Source organism: Tenrec ecaudatus, chromosome 4 (assembly GCF_050624435.1).
Source record: "Tenrec ecaudatus isolate mTenEca1 chromosome 4, mTenEca1.hap1, whole genome shotgun sequence".
Lineage (NCBI taxonomy): Eukaryota > Metazoa > Chordata > Mammalia > Afrosoricida > Tenrecidae > Tenrec > Tenrec ecaudatus.
Window position 1 is genome coordinate 18356613 of NC_134533.1, and position 25835 is coordinate 18382447.

At 39.1% G+C, this 25835-nt stretch overlaps 3 protein-coding genes across 3 annotated transcripts; 1 reads left to right on the forward strand and 2 right to left on the reverse strand.

Annotated features, from left to right (window-relative positions):
• Positions 1-552: 552 nt before the first annotated feature.
• Positions 553-3607, forward strand: LOC142445692 (olfactory receptor 5M5-like). The gene is made up of 2 exons (XM_075547630.1): positions 553-562; positions 2616-3607. Exons 1-2 carry the CDS (start codon positions 553-555, stop codon positions 3605-3607), a joined length of 1002 nt encoding a protein of 333 aa, XP_075403745.1.
• A 4136-nt stretch (positions 3608-7743) lies between these two features.
• On the reverse strand, positions 7744-8694 carry LOC142446376 (olfactory receptor 5M11-like). Its single transcript, XM_075548130.1, has one exon. The coding sequence runs from the start codon at positions 8692-8694 to the stop codon at positions 7744-7746; it is 951 nt and encodes a 316-aa protein (XP_075404245.1).
• A 14713-nt stretch (positions 8695-23407) lies between these two features.
• LOC142446377 (olfactory receptor 5M11-like) lies at positions 23408-24286 on the reverse strand. Its single transcript, XM_075548131.1, has one exon. It carries the CDS (start codon positions 24284-24286, stop codon positions 23408-23410), a length of 879 nt encoding a protein of 292 aa, XP_075404246.1.
• Between the last annotated feature and the right edge of the window lie 1549 nt (positions 24287-25835).

A 25835-nucleotide genomic window follows, 5' to 3' on the forward strand; every position in this document is an offset into this window, starting at 1 on the left:
GTGTGTGGGCCAGAGAGGCATGCTGCTTTTTTGCCAAAAGCTAGCACACAGAGATGGTTGTATGAACAGGGATATTGTCATGGTGGCTAAACCAGTGTCCTCTCTGCCACAAATCAGGCTTATTTTTTTTTTGGTCACACACTGTTACACAATCTTTTCAGAACTTCTAAATAGAAAGCTTAATCAACAGTCTGACCTGGTGGAACGAACTCCAAATGTATTACAAGTCAACACTTTTGTCTGTTCACGAAGTTGACGGACATCCAAAACAAAGTTTGTCATCAATTGACGTTTCACTTTTTTGAAAAGAGAAAACCAACGATATGCTTGAGTTTTTCCCACAGCGCTGTCCTTAACGGCTGTGTTCAACGTCACCACAGTGTCTGCAGCATTTTCCAGAGCAGGAAACAAAATTTCACAGCCACATTCCGCTCTCTCTCATCAGCCATCACACACACACACACACACACACACACACACACACACACACACACACAAATGTTGTTTGGGGGAAGCTGCTTTCACGGAAAAAATTCACGATCGCCAAAGGGAATGGTCCCAGGTGAGGCCACTGGAGCACTGCCTGAGAGAGAGTTTGTCCATGCTTGCCTAGCAGGGAAAAATGCCTACTATGAAAGCTCTGTGCTGCCTAACAATCTGTCCTTCTCTGTAGGGCATGACTCTTGCGTTCTCCTGGTTTTTCATAGAAGCAACCATAGCTTATGTGTTACCCACTTCCAATTCCCAACAGTCTAGCCTACAAGTACTAACCCTGCATTCATTCCTCAGGTGTCATGTCTACATACCTAGTCCTCCTCTCGTGTAGCCAGCTTTCTGATGGAGAGCACAGACAATAAACCTATAAATGCACGAACATTTCAGGAAGTGAGATGAGAAAACTTAATCATGGTTCATGGTTAGAGAATAATTTGGAATGCTGCTAACTTGCCAAGTAATACCTTGCAGAGGCTATATTAGTAGAAGAGAGATTTAAACTATGTATAAAATGAGGCTTCCAAAAATCCAAGGGGAGAGTATTCTAGGCAAGGGAACAAGTGCAAAAGCATGTAGGTGATAATGTGTCCCAAGGTGCAAGAAACAGCTAGTAGGTCAATGTGATCAGAGCAGAAGAAATGAAAGACAAAGTTCTAGAAGATGAGTTTGGGGGAGCAAATGGAAATAATCACCTAGATCCTTGGGAAGCAAACTAAGAAAGGTAAAATTTTGCCCAGGTGTTTCAGGAAGAAAGCTTTGAACCATTTAAGAAAGCCAGTAACAGGTATTTGATGACTAGAGAATTCCAAATGTAGAAAACCTGAGACCACTGAAGCAGCTTCAGAAGGAGGTGATTTTGTCTGCAAACTGGCTGGTAGGAGAAGAAAAGCTGACAAGTCACCTTCAGATTCATTATGAAATATGTTGAGGGTGACCCTGACAGGACAGTCTATTAGAAATCTGTGTATGAAAGAGAATGAGATAGATGGTTATAGTTGAGATAAAGGGGGCTTTTCTGTAAAATGGTGAATAATAGGTAAAGAAACAGGCCAGGTTTGCGGTTGTGAATTTGGAACAAACATTTTGGAATAAGCATAACACCAAAGGACTGGGAGAGGCTCATGATTGCTGGAGGCTGAGTGAGAAATGAGGAATAAAATGAACCTGACATGCATGCAACAGAAAACTTAGCTCCATGCCTCTCAAGGACTAGACGTTTATCCAAATGACAGGAGCCTGTCTTTATTGGCAAGGAAGGGTGTCCATTCTCCATTTGCTCCATTATCTCAAGCATTTCAATCATGATCAGTCTTTCACAGGGATCATGTCTGGGGATAAGCGACATAGCCTTAATGGGAACACCAGTGGAAGAAGCCCATTTCCATCGGGTTTCATAGCAAACAGCCAGCAAAGTGTGGTGCATGCCCTCCATCATCTCTTCTTCAAATGCATTTCGCACTATAATTCGTCCCACCACCCCAACTGATGGCAGCTATTGAAACCCTTTGATATCCGAGGAAACAGAAACTAATAGACTTTTATGGCATAAAATGTACATAACATAAAACTTTCCATTTTAACCATTATGAACTGTAGAATTCATTCACCATGTTGTACAACCAGCACCACCATTCATCTGCAAAACATTTTCATGACCCCAAACAGAACCTCTTTATGCAATTAAGTGAAAGCAGCTCTTCACTGAACCACCTTAATTTGTTAGCCAGTAATCTACTTTCTGGCTTTGCATTTGTCTATTTTAGATAATTCATATAAGTGGCACGTACAATGTCTGGCTTCTTGCATTAGGCATGAAGTATTCAATGTTCCTCCATATCAGAGCATGGATTAAAACTTCATTTTTCTTTCTGTCTGAATACTACTCCAGTGCATGTAGATACCACATTTTGCTTACACAATCATCTGGTGCTAGAGATTTGGGTTGTTTCTACCTTTGAGTATTGTGAATAGCATTGCTTTTGACATTGGTGCACAAGAGCAATTCTTATTCATCTTTGGATTTCAAAGTCAATTTTAAAATGTACATTGTTTTCTTCTTATTGTAGGATTGCATGGAGTTTATTTCTCATTTTACATATAACCAAGGGTTCTCCTTTTAGTAAAGAACGTGAACATGAAGATAGTTCCCAAGAACAATCGCACTGAAGCAACTGAATTTATCCTCCTAGGACTGAGCAGCCGGCCAGAGCTGCAGCCCATCCTTTTTGTGGTGTTTCTCCTGATTTATCTCGTCACCATGACTGGGAACTTAGGCATGATTTTACTCATCCGCTTCACGCCTCGCCTGCAAACTCCTATGTACTTTTTCCTCTCCCATTTAGCATGTGTGGATATTTTTTATTCCACAAATGTCTCTCCCCAGATGCTTGTGAACTTCTTATCGGCGAAAAAATCCATTTCCTATGCTGGGTGTCTTACCCAGTGTTTTGTGTTTGTGACTCTGCTGCTTACTGAGTACTACATGCTTGGTGCTATGGCCTACGACCGGTACATGGCCATCTGCAACCCTCTGCACTACAGCAGCAAAATGTCCAGACCTGTTTGCATCTCCCTGGTCACCTTTCCCTACCTGTGGGGCTCTCTGGTAGGGACGATGCAAGTAATATTGACCTCTCGCCTATCTTTTTGTGGACCCAACACCATCAACCATTTCTACTGTGCTGACCCACCCCTCCTAATGTTGACGTGCTCTGATACTTATATCAAGCAAACTGCCTTGTTTGTGTCTGCAGGGATTAACCTCACAGTTTCCCTGTTCATCATCCTCATTTCCTATGTTTTCATTTTCATTACCATCCTAAGGATGCGCTCCAGTGAGGGGCAACGCAAAGCTTTCTCCACCTGTGGCTCCCACTTGACGGCCGTCACCATGTTCTATGGGTCCCTCTTCTGCATGTATCTGAGGCCTGCAAATGTGCAGTCTGTTGAGCAAGGGAAAGTTGTGGCAGTGTTTTGCATATTCGTGAGTCCCATGCTGAACCCATTCATCTACAGCCTGCGGAACAAGGATGTGAAGCAAGCTTTGAGAAGAGTGTTTATGAAAAAACTTGGTAAAATAGAGAGACCTTCCATTTCTACTATCTCTCAATAAACATTGAGTCTCAAATCAATAAAAAGCACCCCTTCCCTTGTTTCAGTCTCAAAGAAATCCTCTGGCATAACATTTTTTGTACATGTACCTGGGATCAATTGGAACTCAGGAATTTATATTAATTTCCACCAGACAAGTTAATAGGAAAATCCTTATTTTCACTCCTCATGATTGCTGATAAGTGCCATTGAGTCTCTTCTAGCTCATAGAAACCCTGTGTGTACAACAGAATTAACAGCTTCCCCGTTCCGTGCTATCCTCTCAATTGTGGTCATGTTTGAGTCCATTGTTGCAGTTCCTGCTAAAATTCATCTTTTTGACTCTCCACAAGTATGAGTGGTGACCTTCTCCAGGGACAGAGTCCTCCTAATCGCATGTCCAAAGTAAGCAAGATGAAGTCTTGCTATTCTCACCTCTAAGGAACATTCTACTTGTACTTTTTTCAAAAAGAGATTTGTCCATTCTTCTAGCAGTCCATGGTGTCTATTCAGTATTCGTCCCCAGCACCATAATTCAAATAAGTCCATTCTTCTATGGTTGTCCTCATTCACTGTCCAGCATTAACATGCGTATGAGATTTTTGAAAATGCTATGGTTTAGTTCATGCGTACCTTATTCTTCAATGCTCCCTTGAGGGCTAAGGTGTGCCTCATCCAAGACATGGTATTTTTATCTTGTCTTACACTGCCCGGCATCTCCCTTCACCCACTTTTCTGTTGCCTATCCCCCAGAGAGGAGGTTATATGTAGATCCTTGTGATCAGTACCCTTTCTCTTTTGTTTGTTCATATTAGGGTGTATCTCAGAAGTGTTATGAAGAGGAATTTATAGACTGGTATTGGACACATGGGCTAATATCAGACTTATGGGCTTGATCTGGACTGGGCTGGAATGTTTTTTTTAATATGTAATTACTCTTTACATAAAGCTCTTTCTTATACACATAGGAGTGCCTATGAATTTGTTTCTCTGGTCAGCCAGAATTAACACACTAACCAAAGGAATGTTGGAAATGATATTTAATATCACCTTATCTACATGGGGTGTCTACTAAGTCCACATGGAAGAAGCACACCATCATCAGTCACCAAAGGATTGTAATCCATATAATCTGAAGACAAAGGAGGGCTTAGTATAGGAGTTGAAATTGTGAGAATCTGGTGCAGAGAAAGCAGTGGATGACAGGGGAAGCCCAATCTTCATTTCTGGAACCACATCAGGAATAAACCTCCAAAAGAACTTCTCCTCTCTATGATTGAGGGATGGGAAGAAAGTGGTCACTAAACAAGAATGCTTGGGAGAGAGGCATATAGAAGATCAAAAGCATAAATCTGATTTGAACAGTTAAAAGTTTGCCAGTAGATTCCCCTTATTGTACAGGCTGGACCTGATCTTGTTTCAAATATTTTCTGTATTTTTGGTTTGCATCTTTTTGTTGTTGTTCATATTAGAGTGTATCTCATAGGTGTCATGTCATTTGAGGTAACCCTCTTAAAGATGTGTTATATGCTTTTATGTTTTTCAGGATATGAAACCCAGGATTGATGAACCTATAGGGGTAACAAGTAGAAAAGGGCTTTGGGGTTTGGTGGGGGGGGGGGGGTAAAAGGAAGATGATGTCAAAGAGTCCATGTATGAAAAGAATGTTTTGAACCTGATTGTGGTGGTAGCAATTGTTCAATTCTACTCAACGTGATTGAACTATGGAATGACATGATATATGTATTAATTCCCAATTTAAAAATGAAATAAAACAAAATCATAGCACACAGTGATTTCACTGGTGAATTCTAACAATTTCCTGCTTAAGAAAGAAATATCACTCAAGCTGCTCAAGTATTTTTAGAAGCAGATGCATAAAAAATAACTTCCCAAAATATCCTATGAGACTAGTCGGATTGTAATAGTAAATCTTAACAAAAGAATTACCAGCAAAGAAAACACTGACAAATCTCCTCCCTAAGTATGGATGAAAAAAATTACTAAAAATATCAAATCACACCTTCTACATCAAAGATTAAAATGATGCTATAAACATGACCAATTTGATTTAGTCTCAAGGATGCAGAGTAGATTTGATACATTTTGCCACATTGGAAGAATAAAGGGGAACAAATGCATAGAAATGATTTTAAGGGCAGAAAATGTGTTTAACAAATGTCAACATCCATCATGATTTAAATGAACATTAAAGAAAGAAAAATTGGAGAATATGATCAATTTGATAAAGAATATCTATGAATAATATGTAGTTAACTTAATAATACTTGATTATGTATGAAATATGTTTCTTATAAATTGAAACCCAAGACATGTGTATCTGTTCTTTGTACCTTTATTCAAAACTCAACTATCAGGCTAGGTCAGTGCAAGCAGAGAAGTGAAAAGAAAATGATAAAAACCATAAACAACAAAAAATGATGTAGGGGCTTCTCCTTTTTTAAGGAACAAAAGGGAATAAGAAATATATAAAAATAAAATATACAAGAATCAATAGAAAAATCTGTGAAGTTGCAGGATAATAGGCCAATATTCAAAGTCCATATCAGAAACTCAATTTTCCTAGCAGCAAGTAGATATGGGATAAATATTAACATATGAATAGTCTCATCACTGTAGAATCCCCATGTGGTTTGGTGTCTAAGACCCGGTACACTTCTCTAATTGGAAGTGATGATGTGTTAGAATATACTAATAATAAATTCTCATTTTGCATACATTGTTCAAGGAGTTTTGTTAGCTGACATATGTAAGAAACAGCACATAGAGACCTATACATATTACATATTATTTTATATTCAAGTTAGTATATATATCTATATGTAGATATTGCATTTCATGTCCTTCTAGTCTATACTGATGGAATGAGAGGTTTTGTCTTCTAAGAATGAAAGAAATGGCATTTGGGGTAGTAAGGAGTTATTAATATCCCTGGTTACATGGGGGTTAAAATGCAAGCTATTCTTTAGAAGAAATATATGGCAGTTTGATGCCATAAAGAATACATTCATAGAAACCATATGGAGTGATTCTTCTTTGTCCTATAGGAGTCTATGTATCAACTTGATTATAATGGGTAAGAACATATTCAGTGTGTTGGAGAGCAAAACCTTTTATTTGCAGTTTAAGTTATAATTTTGAACAATAATCATGAAAAAAAACCTAATTTATTCCTAGGTGTTTTAAAAGTAAGAGCAACTTCCATTTATCTCTGAGAACATATCCTCATGTCTGTGGTACATAAAAGTTAACCATCTACCTAAATCTATGCTCAGGAAAGAGAATTAATATTACTTAATTTTAAGAATAGCAAATAGAAAATTAATATTCAAATCAAGATAGGTCCTCCATTTGATATGCCTCATTACTTCCTCAGCTCTCCTCTTATCCCACATGTTGAGTCTTTCCTCTCATGTCACATTCTTCTAAAAATTCCAAGTGCAAGTGAAAGCACATCCTTTTCCTTAGGCTGGAGGTGTAGAGGGATGGAGTTGGTGCCTGTAACTCAGAGATATGGATCTACAAATTCTAGTCTAGAAATGGATTTCTGTCTTCTCTTCTCTTTATTGGCAACCTACCAAATACACAACCAAATTGGTAAGAAACAATCAACTGCTGTCATGACCCTCCAGTTATATTTTAATACAGATCCTCAGATTACAGTATCTCAGAAAGATGTGCTTCTGTAGGTCTTCTTCAACAGACCAATGAGATCCTATTGACTGACTGCCAGTAACTGGTCTGAGAACATATTTCTCCTACTCTTATTTATAAATAATCCAAGCACATTATGTCTTAGGATGTATCAAGAGATAAAATGTGCTTTACAGTGGTGCATTTCAAACTAGGAACTGGGATAAAATGAAGATCTTTATAAAGTTGATATGAGTAACAGTATACAGTTATTTAACATTTTGCATTTGCAATGAGCTCCAAGGTAATGCTAATGCTGCTGAGCCATAGAGCATCACAGAGGGAGTAGAGTATTACATAGAGTAATAAATGGTTCCATTTTTCCCCAAAGTGTAAGACTTCCAGGTGAGATACATGCTACATATTCATAGAGAATACTAAAGTTCATCCTCATCATATGAACACATTTGAGCCAAACTTTTAGAGTCATGGTTTATTGGGAAATTAAGGCATTCCCATCTTAGTGACTATATTTCGTCTGAGGACATTTTTCAAGGCTTGTTTTACATCTTTGTTCCGAAGACTGTAGATCAGTGGATTAAGGACTGGACTTACAAAGGTGTAGAAGACAGCTATTATTTTCGATTTCTCAAAGGTCTTATCTGTTGGTGGTCTTACATACATGCAGAATAGAGTCCCATAAAAGAGGGTGACCGCCATCATGTGGGAGCCGCAGGTGGAGAAGGCCTTGTGTCTGCCCGCTGCTGACTTGATCCGCAGGATGGCCGCGATAATGAAGACATAGGACACCAGGATGATGGTGAAGGAGGTAGAAAGATTGAAGCTAGCTGAAATAAGCATAACATACTCTTTAATATAAGTATCAGAGCAAGAAAGCTTTATGAGTGGTGGGTCGGCACAGTAGAAATGGTTAATGACATTGGACCTACAGAAGGTCAAGCGAAAGGTCAGGATAGATTGGAACAAACCATCTGAGAAGCCATAGACATAAGACAAAGTGGCCAAACAGATGCACACTTTGCTGGACATTTTCACAGTGTAGAGCAGAGGATTGCAGATGGCCATGTAGCGGTCATAGGCCATTGCTGCCAAGATGTAAAACTCAGTGAGGACAAGAGCAATGAAAATATAACACTGTGTGAAGCAGCCAGCAAAGGAAATGCTCTTCTTCTCTGATAGGAAATTAGTGAGCATCTGTGGGGTCGCATTTGTGGTGTAGCACAAATCCACAAAGGCCAAGTTAGTGAGGAAGAAGTACATTGGGGTGTGAAGGCGAGAGTCCAGTCTGATTAACGTGATCATGCCCAGATTGCCTGTGAGGGTAACAAGATAAATCACCAGGAACAGCACAAAGAGGAGAGGCTGGAGTTCTGGGCGATCTGTGAGTCCCTGGAGAATGAATTCTGTGATTACACTGCCATTCTTAATGGACATTTCCAGAGTATGTGCCTGTACCTAAATTAAAAAAAAAAAGATCATTCATGAATGGATAGATTTGTAAATGCAATAATTTCTTTCTCTATGTATCTCCATACACTGTCAAAACATCTTTCATTCTTATTATACTGTAGAATAATTACATATCCATATTGTCATTATTTAATTTTGCTTTAAAGTAGGAGAGTGGTAACGTATTAGTTGAGTTTTGAATTACTCACTGCAAGGTCATCTATATAATATATACCAGATGACTATTCAAATGCACCAGCTATTCTAAGGAAGAAAGATAAAATTCTTTATTCTAGTATATTGTTATATCCTCAAAACCCCATATGAAAAGAATTTACGTGATGGCAGTAAGTTTTTATTTTAACATTCTGTTATCTTTCTATTCTATGCCTATACCTCTACTTCCACTTATATCTTCATAGACATCAAGATACAAATGTCCTTTTTTCCTACATTATTTGTTTCTTTACACACTATATACTTTATTCTTCCTACAAAGTCACCATGGAAAATGCCCACCTTTGTGGAATACACCTCACTCTCCTCCATCGTACTTCAAAAGGAATCAGTGACTTTCTGTTCTGCGTTTTCAGAACTTCTCTCTACCTCTAATTTATTGCTAAGCATATTGCATTGCAGGCAAATAATATATTTCCTTTCCCATGTGTGCATTGTAAGTATTCAAGATTAAAGATAATACATAGCTCATTTTTGTTATGATTCATCACTTCATATTTATATATTCTTTTAAGAAGAAATAATTGATGAATATAGATTTCTCATATAATTTCTCATATATATATTTCCTCTGAGAATATCATGGCACATAATTAGGAGGTAGTGGTTATTTAGCCTTTAAGGTGTAAAACTATCCAATGGGAATATTGCTAATCAAGAAAATTAGCAGCTCACTATAATCACTTGCTTCTGAAAGTGAGGAGATGAGCAATGAAACGTGCGATTCTTTATATCGATCACTCAGAGGATTCTAATCTAGAACCCAGCTGCTGTTCCAGGATCACACCTGGAAAGAGCCAATAAAGGTATTATTAAATGAATTAACAAAATATCTTCACATCAAATGGGTTCTCCTAACCCACTTGTACGAGGCTCCAGCATTGAGAAATAGTTTTAAAGAAAGAAATTAAGCTTTTGCTTCTCCAACACTCGCTGCCATCAAGTCAGTTCTGACTTATAATGACCTTAGAGAACAGATTAGAACTTCTCCTGTGTTTTTCCCGGACTGTAACTCTTTAGGGGAGTAGAAAGCCTCTTCTTTGAACTGTGGAGCAATTGGTGGTATCAATGGGGTGACTTAGAGGCTAGCAGCCCAACACATAACCACACCACCACCAAGAATTCACTTTTTGAGTACTTTGCAGTTATGCTATTGGCTCTGTCTTTTTATATCTCTTCTTCTTCACATCTGTTCTTCTTTCTTTCAATATATGTACTGCCTGTTCCATTATGCCCTCCATCCTTTAATCCCCTACTTGCCAAACTTTCATCTTATTTTATAGCTCTCATTTTACAGTCAAAACCAAGTCTTTTTGTGCCAGTATTTCCATCATGAAGAACAATAAACAATCAATAAGTATTTGTTGAATACATTTGTAATTTTGGATACTAACATGTTTTGATCACTAACCACATGCATGGATATTCCTCTAAGATTTTTCATGTAATAGTAGACTTAAGCTTTCAAGAATATTTGTGCAGATGTTTTTCTGTGTTCGTCACAGTCAAGTACACACAGATGAAGCAATTGGAGCAAGCTCGGACTGCCAGTGAGTACAGATTTCAGAGTCATCTGGCTTGAGAATCTCCATTGTAAGCTATTGTATTGCCTCCCTGAATGTGAATGATTCCATAAACAGAGCCGACACATTTTACAGATTAAGGTGATAAGGAAGAGAGGGTTGAGAGGACGAATGTGACATCTTTACACTGGATAATATGAAGCAGATTTGTATCACTCCCCTTCTCTTTATTCATGGGTATGTTCTTCTGTGCTATTGATTCACTGCCTGTGATCGCCTGTAGAGCAATGATTTCTACCAGAGCCATACCTAGAATCACTGACAAAGATTGGGATTAGGATGGGAACCTATGTATTAAGATAGCGTTACTTCAATTTAATGGCTTTATGATTATGAAAAAGTAACTATTTTCTTCCAAGTATATGTGGGTATAATGATAGCATTCCTAAATATTGTAAGTTATCATGGGCTTCAAACTGGATATTCTTAAGTGTTTATTGCTTTTTCATGATGTTGAACATTTTTCAATAGACTTGTTTTTGAAGTGAAAAAATCCATAAAGCTCTTTTGTTTTCTGGATATTTCTTCAGTAAACAAGCAAGTAATTAAGTAGGTAAGCAAATGGTGCTTCAGTGATAGCACAAGCTATGGGGAAATAAACAAACCAGAGTGTGGGTGTGAGAAGGGATTCAAATTTCATTTGGAGCATCACAAAGGGGCTCACTAAAGAGGTGACTTTAAAAGCAACAAATCACAGTTAGAAGAAAATGAGTAATAATTTAGCTATAGACAAATATTCTTGAGGAATGCATAACAGGTGAAAGGATACCATGTGTACTCATCCTTTAGTACCAGATAGTGATGTGTGTTTGTGTGTGTGCAGGAGGGGTGTGTGCTTCCTCAGAGAGCTGTGCAAAGAGAAGAATTACCTCAAGCAAACAAAAGATCTAGAACGAATTAAGAACTATGCCCAGCTGTTTCCATAGGCAACGCTGGGTGAACTTGAGTTACATTTACTTCAGAACCGACATTTGTCAAATATATGAATCAAATTAGATTATGCTATGCAGCTCCAAATCTAAAATCCAGAATGTTGAAAAAGTCAGCACTTCAGTATTTGGAAAGTCAAACTTTTATGAATCAAATGTCAATCCATGATTCTAATTCTACTTCTACCAGTTTTGAACTACCTGTAATTGGCAAGGAACTTAACCTGGCTTGCTGCTGTATCCTCAGCTCTAAAATAATGGAAACTGGTTTTTAACTGAGTGATAAAATAAGGCTTATCACTGAAGCATTACATACAGTAAGAACATATTGAGCGCTATTAGAGAAAGACTTAATTAACACTTTCACTAATAGTTCTCTCTACTGCCTCTAGTTCTTTGCCAATAAACACCGAGAGAAACACGTGTTCTTTTGTAGAGAGAAAAAAATCATTTTTCTGTTCCCCATTGACTTGCAGAATCCACAAAAACTTGGTTTTTAAGCATGAAAACGCATATGATGTTGTAGGCCTCGGAGTACCTTCACCGCAGTTGCCTCTTAACTAAAACGTAAAAGAAATAAAGACCCAAAGACTTACTTCCGGTTCTTATAGACACTGAATTCCTCAGCCTCTCATTAAGGACCCTTCGTGATGCCTATCTCTGCTGCAAAATGAAATTATATTTATAGTTGGATGAGGGAGGGGAGCCCTGCTCACGGCAGCAAATCTCAGAAGAATGCCAGAGCCGCAGTGAGGAGCCTCACAGTGTGAATCATCTCTCTGGGGTTTAACTCCAACGCTGGGATCCAGAAGCTAATCACACAGCGTAATCACATTTTCTAACATTTTTAAATTACCGGTATTTATCCTATTTATGCTGAGAGCTCTGTGATAGACAGAAGAAGATTCATCTTTGAACTTGACAGTAGTCTTAATTTAAATTTTCTTTGTCTTCTTTCTTAAAGAGTAGAATAATGATCTTTCCTATGCAGCTGATCAAGACATACCATGTCTCTGCCCCACAATGCCAGCACCAGTTAATGAATAATTTGTGTTGTATAATGTTCCTGATTGCATTTTTAAAATCTTTGTTTCTGAAGCTAAGAACAGAGGGTATAACATAAAGTGCACAAAACTATAGCACACCACTCTCTATTCCCATGTGTCATAGATGGTCTAGATGAAGACTGTCGTGCACAACATGCAGAAGAGGGTCTGTCAGACATGAAACCGACAGATGGAGAAAGCTCACCTCTCCATCCAGCAGAGTGGTTTCTAAGGACAGGGATGAAGAAGAAAAATAGGAGGTGGGAGAACTGTAAACAAGAAGCTGAGGTTGGAGCCAGCTATCACAAACTCATAAATTTACCTTTGATCAAGACTAAACGTTAAGAAGGGAGGTCTAGTTACAAAGCAAATAAAATATACAGATATGGAATATTAACAAAATATTCGATTGCTTTTAAAAATCAGGAAAAGAATAATTGAGCAAAAGAGGAACAGGAGGAAAGTAGTTGAAACAGACAGAAAATTGATAATCATTTGGAGTCAAGATGGCAGTGATCACACAAAGAAAGTGCAGAAAGGTCAAGAAATGGAAGCATGGAAACAGGAAGCATCAGGGGTCTAGGAGGAGGGAGAGGGTCGGAGTGAATGAGATGAAACAAAATATGTATAAACTATTGAATGCAAAAGTGCTATATGATCTGTAGCTGTCATCCAATTCACCTTAAAACGTTAAGCTACCTAACTAAATAGAAAACTCATGGATTAACCAATAAATTACTATACCAAGCAGGGCAATTTTTATAATTAGTGCAAATGTATGAAATTCTTCAATTAAATATCAGAGATTTACAGATGGTGAAAAAGTAGAAATGTAAACCAACTAGCGGTCCTGGCAGTGCCAATTTAACTTCAAGGTCAACAGTTCAAAATCACCACTCACTTCATGGGGGAAATATGGGGCAGTCGGAGCCTATAAAGATTCATAAAATTTCAGAAACTCTTTGTAAAGTCACTATGAGTAGAAATAGGCTCAAAAATAGTGGTTTTGTTTGTCTGAGTTTCAATGAGTTCTCTACAAGACCTTCACTCAAAACACAAAAATTACAGTGAGGTAAAAGGAAAAGAATGAAAAATGACAGAGCATGTGTTCAAATGGAAAAAAGATTACAAAATACGCTTGTCTTTTGAATTTTATTTATTTACTTTCTTAAAGATCATCTTATTGGCAGATCTTACAGCTCTAATAACAATCTATATATCAATTGTATCAAGCATATTTGCATATATGTTTATACCATTATTTTATGAACATGTACATTCTATTTGAGGCCATGGTATTAACTTCTCCTTTTATCCTCCATCTGTCTCTTCAACCCTTGTGACCCCTTGATAAATTATAAATTAGAATTATTTTCATATCTTATACTAACCACTGTCTCCATTCCCCCATGGTTTCTCCCCCTACCTTCCCCCTACCCTCCTGGTATTGCTACTCTCATTTCTGTAGCTAAAGGGTTTATCTATACTGGATTCTGTGTGACCTGAGCCCTGGATTCTGTGTGGTCTGAGTTCTGCTCTGTAACTGTGAACATGCTCTGGCCTAGCCCACAGTGAAAGGCAAGATTAGGGTCATGATAGTGAGGGGTTAGGAAGCCTCAAGGAACCAAGGAAATATTGCGTGTTTCATCGGTGCTATACTACACCCTGATGGACTCATCCCTTCCTTGCAACACTCCTGCGAGGGGATGTTGTATTGACTACAGTTGGGCTTTGGGTCTCTGCTCCAACCCCCTTGTTCTCAACAATATTTTTTGTTTGCTTGTTTTTCTTCTGATTCATGTTACCTGATTCTGTTGACATCTCACGATTGCACTGGCTGGTGTGCTTCTTCTATGTTGCCTTGTTACTTCTCTGCTGGAAAGCTGCTTGTTTAATTTCAATCTGTTAAGACCCCAGAAGCTATATCTTTTGATAGCTGGGCACCATCAGCTTTCTTTACCACATTTACTTATGCACCCATTTTATCTTCAGCAATCATGTTGGAGGCTGAGCATCACAGAATTCTAGGTTGTTAAAACAAAGTGTTCTTGCCATTGAGGGAGGGCTTGAGCAGAGACCCAAAATGACTTTTGAATTTTATAAAGAAAAAATAACCAATGAAGATAAATATGACCTTAGGCCAGTTGAACAGTTTAATATATTAAGTAACTGTTAGAAAGCTTCGGTAGTTGAATCTATCAGTCACCCATGGGACAAAAGAATTGCCAATCTGTTCCTCTATATATTTAAACCTATGAAACCCAATGGGACAATATACATTTGTCATATAAGGTCACTATTAGTTGAAATTAACTTTATAGTTGTGTTAGACAGGGTTCTCTAGAGAAACAAAACCAGAATGCTAATAATTTTCTAAATATTTATACAGATAGATAGATAACATAAGAGATAAATATTTAATTAAATAATAAAGCAGTACAAATGGCTCAGAGAAACTCACTCTCCCAGAGATAGTTGTGAGACACTGGCAGTTTTTCAAATCTTGAGGACCGCCAGGTAAAAAAATTCAGGCTATCCGGGCACAAGCAGCAAACAGCAAGGCAGGTCACCAAGAGTCAGCTAGGTGACAGGATCCAACAGTCCCCCCAGCTCAAGAGATGTAAATTCCAATAGTGTAGAAAAGCAGATCTTGAAGGAACCTCAAATAACCGTGATGAAATCCACAGGTTAGGTATCCCACAGGTAGTGTAGCTTGCAAATGGAAGCACAGAACAAGCAAAGCAGGCACACACTGGTTTGATGATCAAAGAGCAAGAGACAAGAGAGGTGAGACTCACCGAGCTATTTATCTCTCCGCTCCTCAATTAATTCCACATGGTTTCATTGGCCATGTTGGCACAATAAACATTAACTATCTCAATCCACCCCTTGTCCACTTGGCACCTTTACACAATTCTATAGCCATATATAATTTCCAGACATTAATGAAATCACACTTATACTTAACATCAAACATGTATCATACATATATATGAAAACACACTGAGTCCAATTGTATCTGATATATCACACATGAATAATTGAAAGATATTCAATAAGCACATATAAAGAAAATACACTGACAATTATAAACCTCACGTTTGTAAATGATCACAGGCTTGTAACCGATAGGTAAAACTACCTTCTTCTACTACCCATTCTGTATAACCTTTGCCCTTGGCAAGAACCTCATCTGGCTGTGGTTTTTTGCCTGGTAGGGTGACCCAGACCTTCATTCCTGAGGAGTCTGGATGATTGTACATCCTGTCAGAATTGGGTTGCTGTAATTTACCATTTATGTTAATCACAGGGTATGGCAGCACTAAGATTCTGCCTATGGGATCTCCTGGATTCCAGACATATTTTTCTTTAGCTCATTATGTAACACCAGTCCAATTTCTCCTTGGTAATCAGGATCAGTCACACCACTTAGTATAGTGACACCCTTCCTGACCTGTGGATCGAAAGGCATGAGAATCCCAAAGTGACCAGGGGCCATTCTCAGTTGCCAGTTCAGTGGAATTAGTGCTGTGAATCAGTGAAATCAGTGCTGACATTTCAGTGGAATCAGTGCCAGTTCCTTCCTTTAGGAACAGGACTTTCAGGCCTGAAGCACACAGGGTTTCTGGGACAGGTAGAAAAAAATGTTGCAATTGGATCACTAGGAGTAATAGTGAGTGGTGCCAGTCTAGCTTCCACCCCTTGGTTCCTGAAGCCATGAATTCTGGCTATTGGAGAGTCAGCTCCATATATAAGGCACTGGTTTAAAGCAGTTTAGAGTGTATACAGCTTCCTGGGGAACATTGCCCCAGCCCTGCTAGTTGCTGCCTCCTAGTTGGCACCATAATTGTGTCTTTAGGAGCCCATTTGATCATTCTATCAAGCCAGCAGCTTGATGATGAGGAACATGATACAACCAGTGGATTCCTGGGACATGAGCCCATAACCATACGGCATTTGCAGTGAAGTGAGTTCCTTGATCTGAAGCAATGCTATGTGGGATGCCATGCCGGTGGATGAGGCATTCTGTAAGTCCACGAATAGTACTTTTGGCAGAAGCATCGCATGCAGAGAAGGCAAATCCATATCCAGAGAAGGTGTCTATTCTAGTTAGAAAAAAAAACACTACTCGCTCCATGATGGAAGTGGTTCTGTATAATCAAGCTGCCACCATGTTGCCTGTTGATCGCCCTTAGGAATGGTCCCATATCTTGGACTTAATGTTGGTTTCTGCTGCTGGAAAATGGGGCACTCAGCCGTGGCAGTGGCCAAGTCAGCCTTGGTGAGTGGAAGTCCATGTTGCTGTGCCCATGCAAACCTCCATCCCTGCCACCATGTCCACTTTGTGCATGTGTCCATTGGGTGATAACAGGAGTGGTAGAGCAAAGAGGAGGACCAGTCTCCACAGTGAGAGTCTTCTTATCCACTTGCAGGTTAAAGTCCTTCTCTTTAGAGGTAACCTTTGATGAGCATTCACATGAAACATGATTACATTTACTTTCTTGAACCATTCATAGTGGTCTATCCACATACCTCTACCCCACACCATCTTGTCACCAATTTTCCAATCATGGTCCTTCAAGTTCCCTGACCATCCATCCAAGCCATTAGCTACAGCCCATGAAGCAGTATATAGTCTCATACCTGGCCAGTTTTCCTTGTAGGCAAACTGAACAGCCAGGTATATTGCTTTAGGTTCTGCCCATTGGCAAGTTCACTTGATCACTGTCCTTTAGGGAGATCCCAGAAAGGGGCTGTAGTGCTGCTGCTGTCCACTTACGAGTGGCACCTGCATATCGTGCAGAGCCATCCGTAAACCAAACATGACTTTTATAGTCTTCAGTTAAAGTATGGTAAGGAACTCCTCAAGAGGCCATAGGTGCAGACTGGCAAAAAAAGGTAATGTGACAGGAGTGGAGACTGCGGGCATTTGGGCCACTTCGTCATGCTGCTTACTTGTCCCTTTAGGTCCTGCTTTGCCCCAATCTTGTATATACCACTTCTATTTAACAATAGAGTGTTGCTGTGCACGTCAAACTTTATGATTCTGTGGGTCAGACAATACCCAGTTCATGATAGATAGTTCAGGCCTCATGGTGACTTGGTGGTCCACGGTGAGGTGTTCAGTTCACAACAAGGCCCAGTAACAGGCCAACAGCTGTTTTTCAAAGGGGGAGTAGTTGTCTGCAGAGGATGGCAGGACTTTACTCCAAAATCCCAATGGTCTGTACTGTGATTCACCAATAGGGGTCTGCCAAAGACACCACACTGCATCTTTACCTACAACTGACACCTCTAGCACCATCAGGTCCACTGGATCATATGGTCCCAGTGGCAAAGAAGCTGGCACGGCAGCCTGAACCTATTGAAAAGCCTTTTCTTGTTCTGGGCACCACTCAAATTGGAGGCTTTTGTGTCAATTGATAAAAAGGTCGAAGTAGACACCCAAGTGAGGGATATGTTGCCTCCAAAACCCGAAGAGGCCCATTTGGTGTTGTGCATCCTTTTTAGTCATTGGGGGGTGGGGGAAAATGCAATAGCTTATTCTTCACTTTAGTAGGGATACTTCAACATGCCCCACACTGCTGGACCCCTAGAAATTTTACTGAGGTGGAAAGTGCCTGAATCTTCATGGGGTTAATTTCCCAATGCAGATGTTGTACCAATGAATCTTGAGCCTTTGCTACATCCTCCTTAGAGGTTCCAATCAGCATGTCATCAATATAATTGACCAGTGTGACATTTTGTGGAATAGACGGGCAATCAATGTCTCTTCACACTAAATTATGGCACAGGACAGAAGAGTTGATGTCTCCCTGGGGGAGAGTTGTAGAATATATTGTTGCCTCTGCCAGTTGAAGGCAAACTGCTTCTGGTGGTCCTTCAAGACTGGTATTGAAAACAAGGAATTAGACAGATCAACAGCTGCATACCAAGTACTAGGAGCAATATAAGTTACTCAAGCAATGAAATCACATACAGAACGGCAGTTAGAATGGGAGTCAACACCTGGTTAAGTTCACAATAATCCACTGTCATTCTCCAAGATCCATCGATCTTCTTTACAGGCCAAATAGGTGACTTAAATGGGAATGTAGTAGGAATCACTACCCCTGTGTCCTTTAAGTCTTTGATAGTGGCACTGATCTCTGAAATCCCTCCAGGAATGTGGTATTGCTTTTGGTTTACTATTTTCCTAGCCAATGGCAGTTCTAATGGTGTTCACTTGGCCTTTCCTACCATGATAGCCATTATTGCACATTTCAGGGATCCAATTTGGGGGTTCTGCCAGTTTCTAAGTATGTCTATTCCAATGATGCATTCTGGAACTGGGGAAATAACCAGAGGATGGGTTCAGGTACCCACTAGACCCACAGTGAGGTGTTCCTGAGCTAAAATTCCATTGATAACTTGACCTCCATAAGCCCCCACTCTGACTGGTGGGCCTTTGAAATATTTTGGTTCTCCTGGAATTAGTGTCAGTTCAGAGCCAGTGTCCAGTAATCCCCCAAAAGTTTGATTATTTCATTTTCCCCAGTGAACAGTCACTCTGGTGAAAAGCCTCAAGTCCCTTTGGGGAAGGCTAGAAGAAAGACTAACATTATAAACCTTCGGTGATGCAGCAGGGTTCCTCTTGAAAGAGACCTGGCCTTCCCCTCATTCAACAGGTTGTAGGTCTGTAAACTGGCTCAGGTCTGGGAATTGATTGAGTGATCATGACTTGTCTATTCTCCTGTTCACCTGATCTGGCATTCTTCCATCTGTACAGATCACATAAATATTTAGTAGGTTTCCCATCTATTTAATTCCTAGGGACACCACGGCTAAGTAGCCAATGCCATAATTCCACACAAGACAGGTTGCTATGATTACTACAGAAACCTTGTTGTCTATTATAGCCATGACCACCCTGTCTCTGTTGATTCAGGGCTGGCACCTGCCATCTACCAACACAGGGACTAATCAGCCCCATTGTGGGAATATGTCAGAGTTTGCTTAGGGCAGTTCCCACTATTAATCTTGGTGCACATAAAATAGCAATTACAGGGGTCTTAAGAGATGCTGGGGCCCACTTCATAAACTTGTTCCTTATGGTTGTGGTAAAGGCTATGTCCTCAGGACACCCTCTTTTTGGATCTATGGGAATATCCTGATAGATCCATTCCAACATACCAGTTTCTCTAAGCTTTTGGATGCCTTCTTCTGCATGTACCAAGGTAGGTCAGGTACTTCAAGTTGGTCTAATCTAGTCCATCTGGCAGTCCAGGCTTCAGTGAACCAACCAAATAAAGAATTATATCCTCTTTTATCCTCTCTGACAGAGACATTGAAAAAACAATCTGTGCTTAGCGGTCCCATATCCAGAAACCCAGACCACTCTAATATAATGTTTCATGTACCATTATCCCACAACCTTAGTAACCATTCCAGGGATACCCCAGGCTTCTGCTTGCAAGTTTTTGAAAACTAGAGGAGATCTTTGTGAGTATAGCACACTTTTTCTTGGGGAATCATTTCAACCTCATATTCAGGGGCTTTCTGGGGCTTAATTTTGGTGACAAGTCTAGAGGAAATTATGGGTGGTGAGGGTGTTTCCTGGTTGCTGTCAGCAATATCTTGTCAGGCATCTCCCTCAGGCAATGCCACAGATGCAGCCCCACATCGCATTTCAGCTTGAACAGTTTAGCTAATTGGCTCAGGTGTGGATTGTTTTATTGACAGCGAATTAATACCTTCAGCTGTTGGGGGAGGGAGGCTGGATCTATTGACTGCGGAGGGTCAATTGCTTCTAGGGGCTCAATATCCTCCTCTCCTGGATCATCAGCCCATGTGTTCCAACCCATGTTTGCGAGTCCCAACTTTTACCTATCAATGCCCTCACTTTGGTATCAGACACTGCTCTAGATCTGCAACTCAGCTGATGTAATTAAGCCACTTGCATAATGAGACTCTCTGCATGGTTCTCAACAATGTCAGCTCTTTTAAAAAAGGAGAGAAGGCTCTCCTTTGTAGCACAGATGGAAGCTTTCAAATTTGTTACTCTGCACCTAAGGCACACTTCTGAGGCTCTGAGACCATCCCTCTCCTTAATCACACTCTCCATTGTAAGAAGGGCCGGCCAACCAGCTTCCCTGTACTTGCCATCCTTTCAAAACTCCTGGAAAATAGCAAACATACGATCACTCAGAGCCTCTCCTTTGACCAGCACCTCATCTATCGGTGACGCTACTGTAGGTATTATCTTTGATATTTCACACCATGGATTAGGAAGATAGCAAACTTATCCATGCATTTGGGGTTAGAAATAGCGTTATTAATGCTATTGAGACTAATCAGGCTGAAGAGCCAATTTAAGAAGCCCATATTTATGATTTTATTACTCTGGAAGCACTCCTATTACCAAATGTGTTAGAGTTCTGTAGAGAAACAAAACCAGAATGCTAATATATATATATACAGATAGATAGATATATAACATAAGATTAAACAGTTAATTAAATTAAAAAACAGTACAAATGTCTCAGTGCAACTCACTCCCTAAGACAGTTGTGAGACACTGGCAGTCCATCAAATCTTGAGGGCCCCCAGGCAGTCCTCTGTAGAGCAATTCAGGCTATCCGGGCACAGGCAGCCAACAGCAAGGCAGGTCACCAACAGTTAGCCAGAAGACAGGGTCCGACAGTCACCAGTCAAGAGATATAAATTCCAATAGTGTGGCGAAGCAGGTCTTGAAGGAACCTCAAATTACCGTGATGCGGTCCACAGGTTAGGTGTCCCACAGGTAGTGTAACTTGCAAATGGAGGCACAGAACAAACAAGGCAGCCACATACTGGTCTGATGATCAAAGATCAAGAGATGAAAGAAGGGAGACTCACAGAGCCATTTATCTCTCCGCCTTTCAATTAATCCCACATGTGTTCATTGGCCAAGTTGGCACTATAAACTTTAACTATCTCAATAGTGAATTGTAGTTACAGTAACTTTTTGAAAAATTAGACAAAGTTCTTGTAAGATATAAACTATTTATAATAATAATGAACTTTACTTAATTGAAATTTATAAAAAATAACACCAAAAAACCTTCAGAAGTCATGAAATGTTCACTGCTAATGACCTTAGGCTAAGTCATAAAACTAAGCTCAATAAATTTTGAAGATAGCAATCATTAAAAGTATGTTCCAAAATAAAAAGTATGTTTTCATACAAAATATCATTAAATTAGATGTCAATAGGAATAAAAATAAGTATGCATTCCAATATATTTTGGACATTAACACGTTACTAAATAGTCCATAAAGTAGTTAATTTAATAGTCCTAGTGGTACAATGGATAAGCATTAGCTGATAACTGAAAAGAGGAATTAGAAACCACCAACGACTCTGAGGGAGGAAGATGAGACTTTCTACTACCTTGTAGAGTTAAGGGCAGTTAGTTCTACCCTGTTTTACAGGGTCATTATGAGTTGGAATTGACTCAATGGAAGTGAGAGAGAGGTTAATTAAGAAATGACTGCAAAACGAATAAAGATAACAAAACCCTGCCAAAATTAGGAACACTCAGTGAAATCAGGGATTGCATGGAAATGCAGAGCTTTACATACTTACATGAGAAATGAAGCAAATAGAAAAACAAAATTAAACTTACATTTTAAATAATAGAGAATATATAAATGCTCTCTGAATAGATAAAAGCAGAAGTCAGTAAAACACAAAATATAAGAACTAACAAAAAATGAACATAAAGGTTGACTCTGATAATTTTAATTAAATTAATAAACTCTCAGCAGACTAATTAAAGAAAAATATAAAGAATGTCAAGGCAAAGTAATTATCTCAGGAATAATAGAGAAGATATTTAAAAATGTAAAATATTATATTAAAAGGGGAAAAGAAAATGTAAAATATCTTATACCAATGTATCAGTGAACATAAATTGAATGTAAAGAATATTTGAGAAAGTAAAATTATCAAAAAAGGTCTTTTAATAATACAGGACATTTGATAGGTCATATCTGCTTGAGAATTGGAAGTTACAAAAAGAAAACGTGGCATAAGGAAAATGCAAAATGAAAACAATCACGGAGGTAGTCTAACAATTTCCTATTTAAGGTGGATAAAGCGTTTATGTTACCCAACTTTTTCCAAAATGAAGAAGTACAGGAACCCACACACTCTTTTTATGAGAATAGCATAATCATAATCATAAAATCTGAAAATGGCATTAAAAGGCAGATCAATCACCCCTCCTAAGTATAAATGAAGACAGTAATAATTTAACAAATTTAGTACATAAATAGAAAAAGAAAAAAAATCTTAACAATTTTATTTATTTTCAGGAATGCTAGTTCTGACTTATTTTACTACAGTGACAAAACCAACACGCAATAATTGTGATAGATACATGAAATATATTATGAATAATGAACATACATTCAATTAAAGTAAAAACTGACAGCATGATAACATTTTTAATCAGACAAATTGTTAAATATACCAGGGTCTTAGGGAATTACACTTGCGTAACTGTGACTTAGATTATATATTGCAAACATTAATGGGCTTACAAATTTTCTGGGCATGTGGATAAAATGCAGGTTTGGATTGAGTAGATCTGATGTACAGTACACAGATATGCATTTAAAATAAATTAAAGATGATACTATTTGCCCATGGAGCACATTTCAAGGAGGAAGGGTCTAGCGTATGAGAATTTTGCCTGAGATAATTGAGACATAGCCATAGTACTGAAGATCATTCTCAAAACACATAAGGCCACTGGAATAGGACATTGTCAGACTACCTCTTTTAGAGTCATGGTTTATTGGCCAGTGGAGTCATTGCCATCTTAGTGGCCATATTTCTTCTGAGGACATTCTTCAAGGCCTGCTTGACATCTTTGTTCTAAAGACTATAGATCAGTGGATTAAGGACCGGACTGACAAAGGTGTAGAAGACAGCAATTACTTTCGATTCCTCAACAGTCTCGTCTGTGGGTGGTCTCATAATTGCCCAAAAGAGAGTCCCATAAAAGAGGGTGACGGCCATCATGTGGGAGCCGCAGGTGGAGAAGGCCTTGTATCTGCCCGCTGCTGACTTGATCCGCATGATGGCCGCCATAATGAAGACGTAGGACACCAGGATGATGGCGAGGGAGCAGGAGAGGTTGAAGCCAGCTGAGATCAGCATGGCATGTTCTTTGATGTAGGTGTCAGAGCAAGAAAGCTTTATGAGTGGTGGGTCGGCACAGTAGAAATGGTTAATGACATTGGACCTACAGAAGGTCAAGCAAAAGGTCAGCATGGCCTGGAACAGACCATCTGAGAAGCCATAGACATAAGGGAACGTGGCCAAGCAGATGCACACTTTGCTGGACATTTTCACAGAATAGCGCAGCGGATTGCAGATGGCCATGTAGCGGTCATAGGCCATGGCTGCCAAAATGTAATACTCCGTGAGGAGAAGAGCAATGAAAATGTAACACTGTGTGAAGCAGCCAGCAAAGGAAATGGTCTTCCTCTCTGATAAGAAATTAGTGAGCATCTGTGGGGTCGCATTTGTGGTGTAGCACAAATCCACAAAGGCCAAGTTAGTGAGGAAGAAGTACATGGGGGTGTGAAGGCGAGAGTCCAGTCTGATTAATGTTATCATGCCCAGATTGCCAGTGAGGGTGACAAGATAAACCACCAGGAACACCACAAAGAGGAGAGGCTGGAGTTCTGGGCGATCTGTGAGTCCCTGGAGAATGAATTCTGTGAACACACTGCCATTCTTAATGAACATTTCCTGAGAATATGGAAATACTGCTTCTAAATCAAATGAAAATAAAACAGGTTGGAAAGCATAGGTTATGTAAATGGATTAGTTTTTCTTTAACCCCCTCCATATATCGTTCAAATTTTCATTCTCTTAATACCAACCGTGTGAATTTTGTACCTCATCCAACTCATTAGTTCATTTGTCTTTCTATTGAAATATTTACCACTTTCTAGTTCTACACCTGGGATAAAGGACGGGCTTTCTATTCCCTTGGGCAGTTAAATGCTTGGAACCCCACAGGGGAGTCGCTTCATATAGTTATTGAGTCAGTGACAATGAGTTTGGTTTTGGTGTTTTTTTAGCTCTATATCTAGAACTCTATACACGTGACAATAAATCAGAAGGTATTTCTACAAAATCATAAAGTCCTCATTGCACAACCACAGAAAAATGTGAAACTCTTCTTTTTGTTCTTACTCTACATTTGGTCTGAACATTGCTTAAGACTGGGTTTTCATCCCTCAAAGGATCATCTGTCAGGGATTTCATTTTGATCTCAGTGAAAACTCAGGGAAGAAGCAGCCACACAGTCAAACAGCACATTGCCTTGGGAATGTTTACTGCAAAGGACCTCTTGACAGGGTTAAAAACTGAAGGTATTATTTTGCGAGTGAAAGTGTGCCTGCCTGATCTGAGACAAATTTTTTTCAGTCACCTCATATGCATGTTAAAGTTGGATATTAAATAAGAAAGAGTGAAAATCATTGATAAATTTTAAGTATGAGACTGGAAAAAAATATTGAAGATACCATGGTCTGACAGAAGAACAAACATACCAGTCTTGGAACAATTATGGTCATATGTTCTTTAGAGTTGAGGATGGAGAGACTTTGTTTCACACATGTTGGGCACGATATCTGGAAGCAATGGTCACTGGAAAAGGGCATTGTTTTTGAGGAAGTAGAAGAGCAGGGTAAAAGAGTAAGATCCTCAATGTATGGGTTGACTCATTGGCTTCAACTATGGCCTCAGACTGAAAAATGGCGAGAATGTCAATGACTGGGAAAGTGTTTCATTCTGTTGTACATAGGACTGCTGTGAACCCAAGGCACCTCACAACAACAACCGTGTCTCGGAGAATTCTGGACTCTTAATTTATAACGTGTTTGAGAAATCAACAGTTTTAGGATTTACAAGGGATTCAAAATCATGTACCTTTGAAATGTTCTTTGAGGTTTGTTAAAAAAAAATAGAAGTCTGAAGTACATTACAATGGTTTGGTTAAATTTCCCAATGATATTATCATAGCTATTTTTACACAGGAAAAATTATCAGCTACATTGTTTTAAGAGATAAAAACAAATTAATTTCGATGGAAGACTTTCCCTGGTCTTTTTCTTACCTATACTGTTTTCTCAAGCATAAGAATAATTATGAACCAGGCATTGTTTCATGCTCTTCTGCATAAAATTGCTATGGATAGTCAGAGGAGTTAGTGGAGTCAAGTAATTTGAGGGCACAGAACATCATGCTGTTTTTAATTCTCTTAATTTTTTTATAGTAAACCCACGTT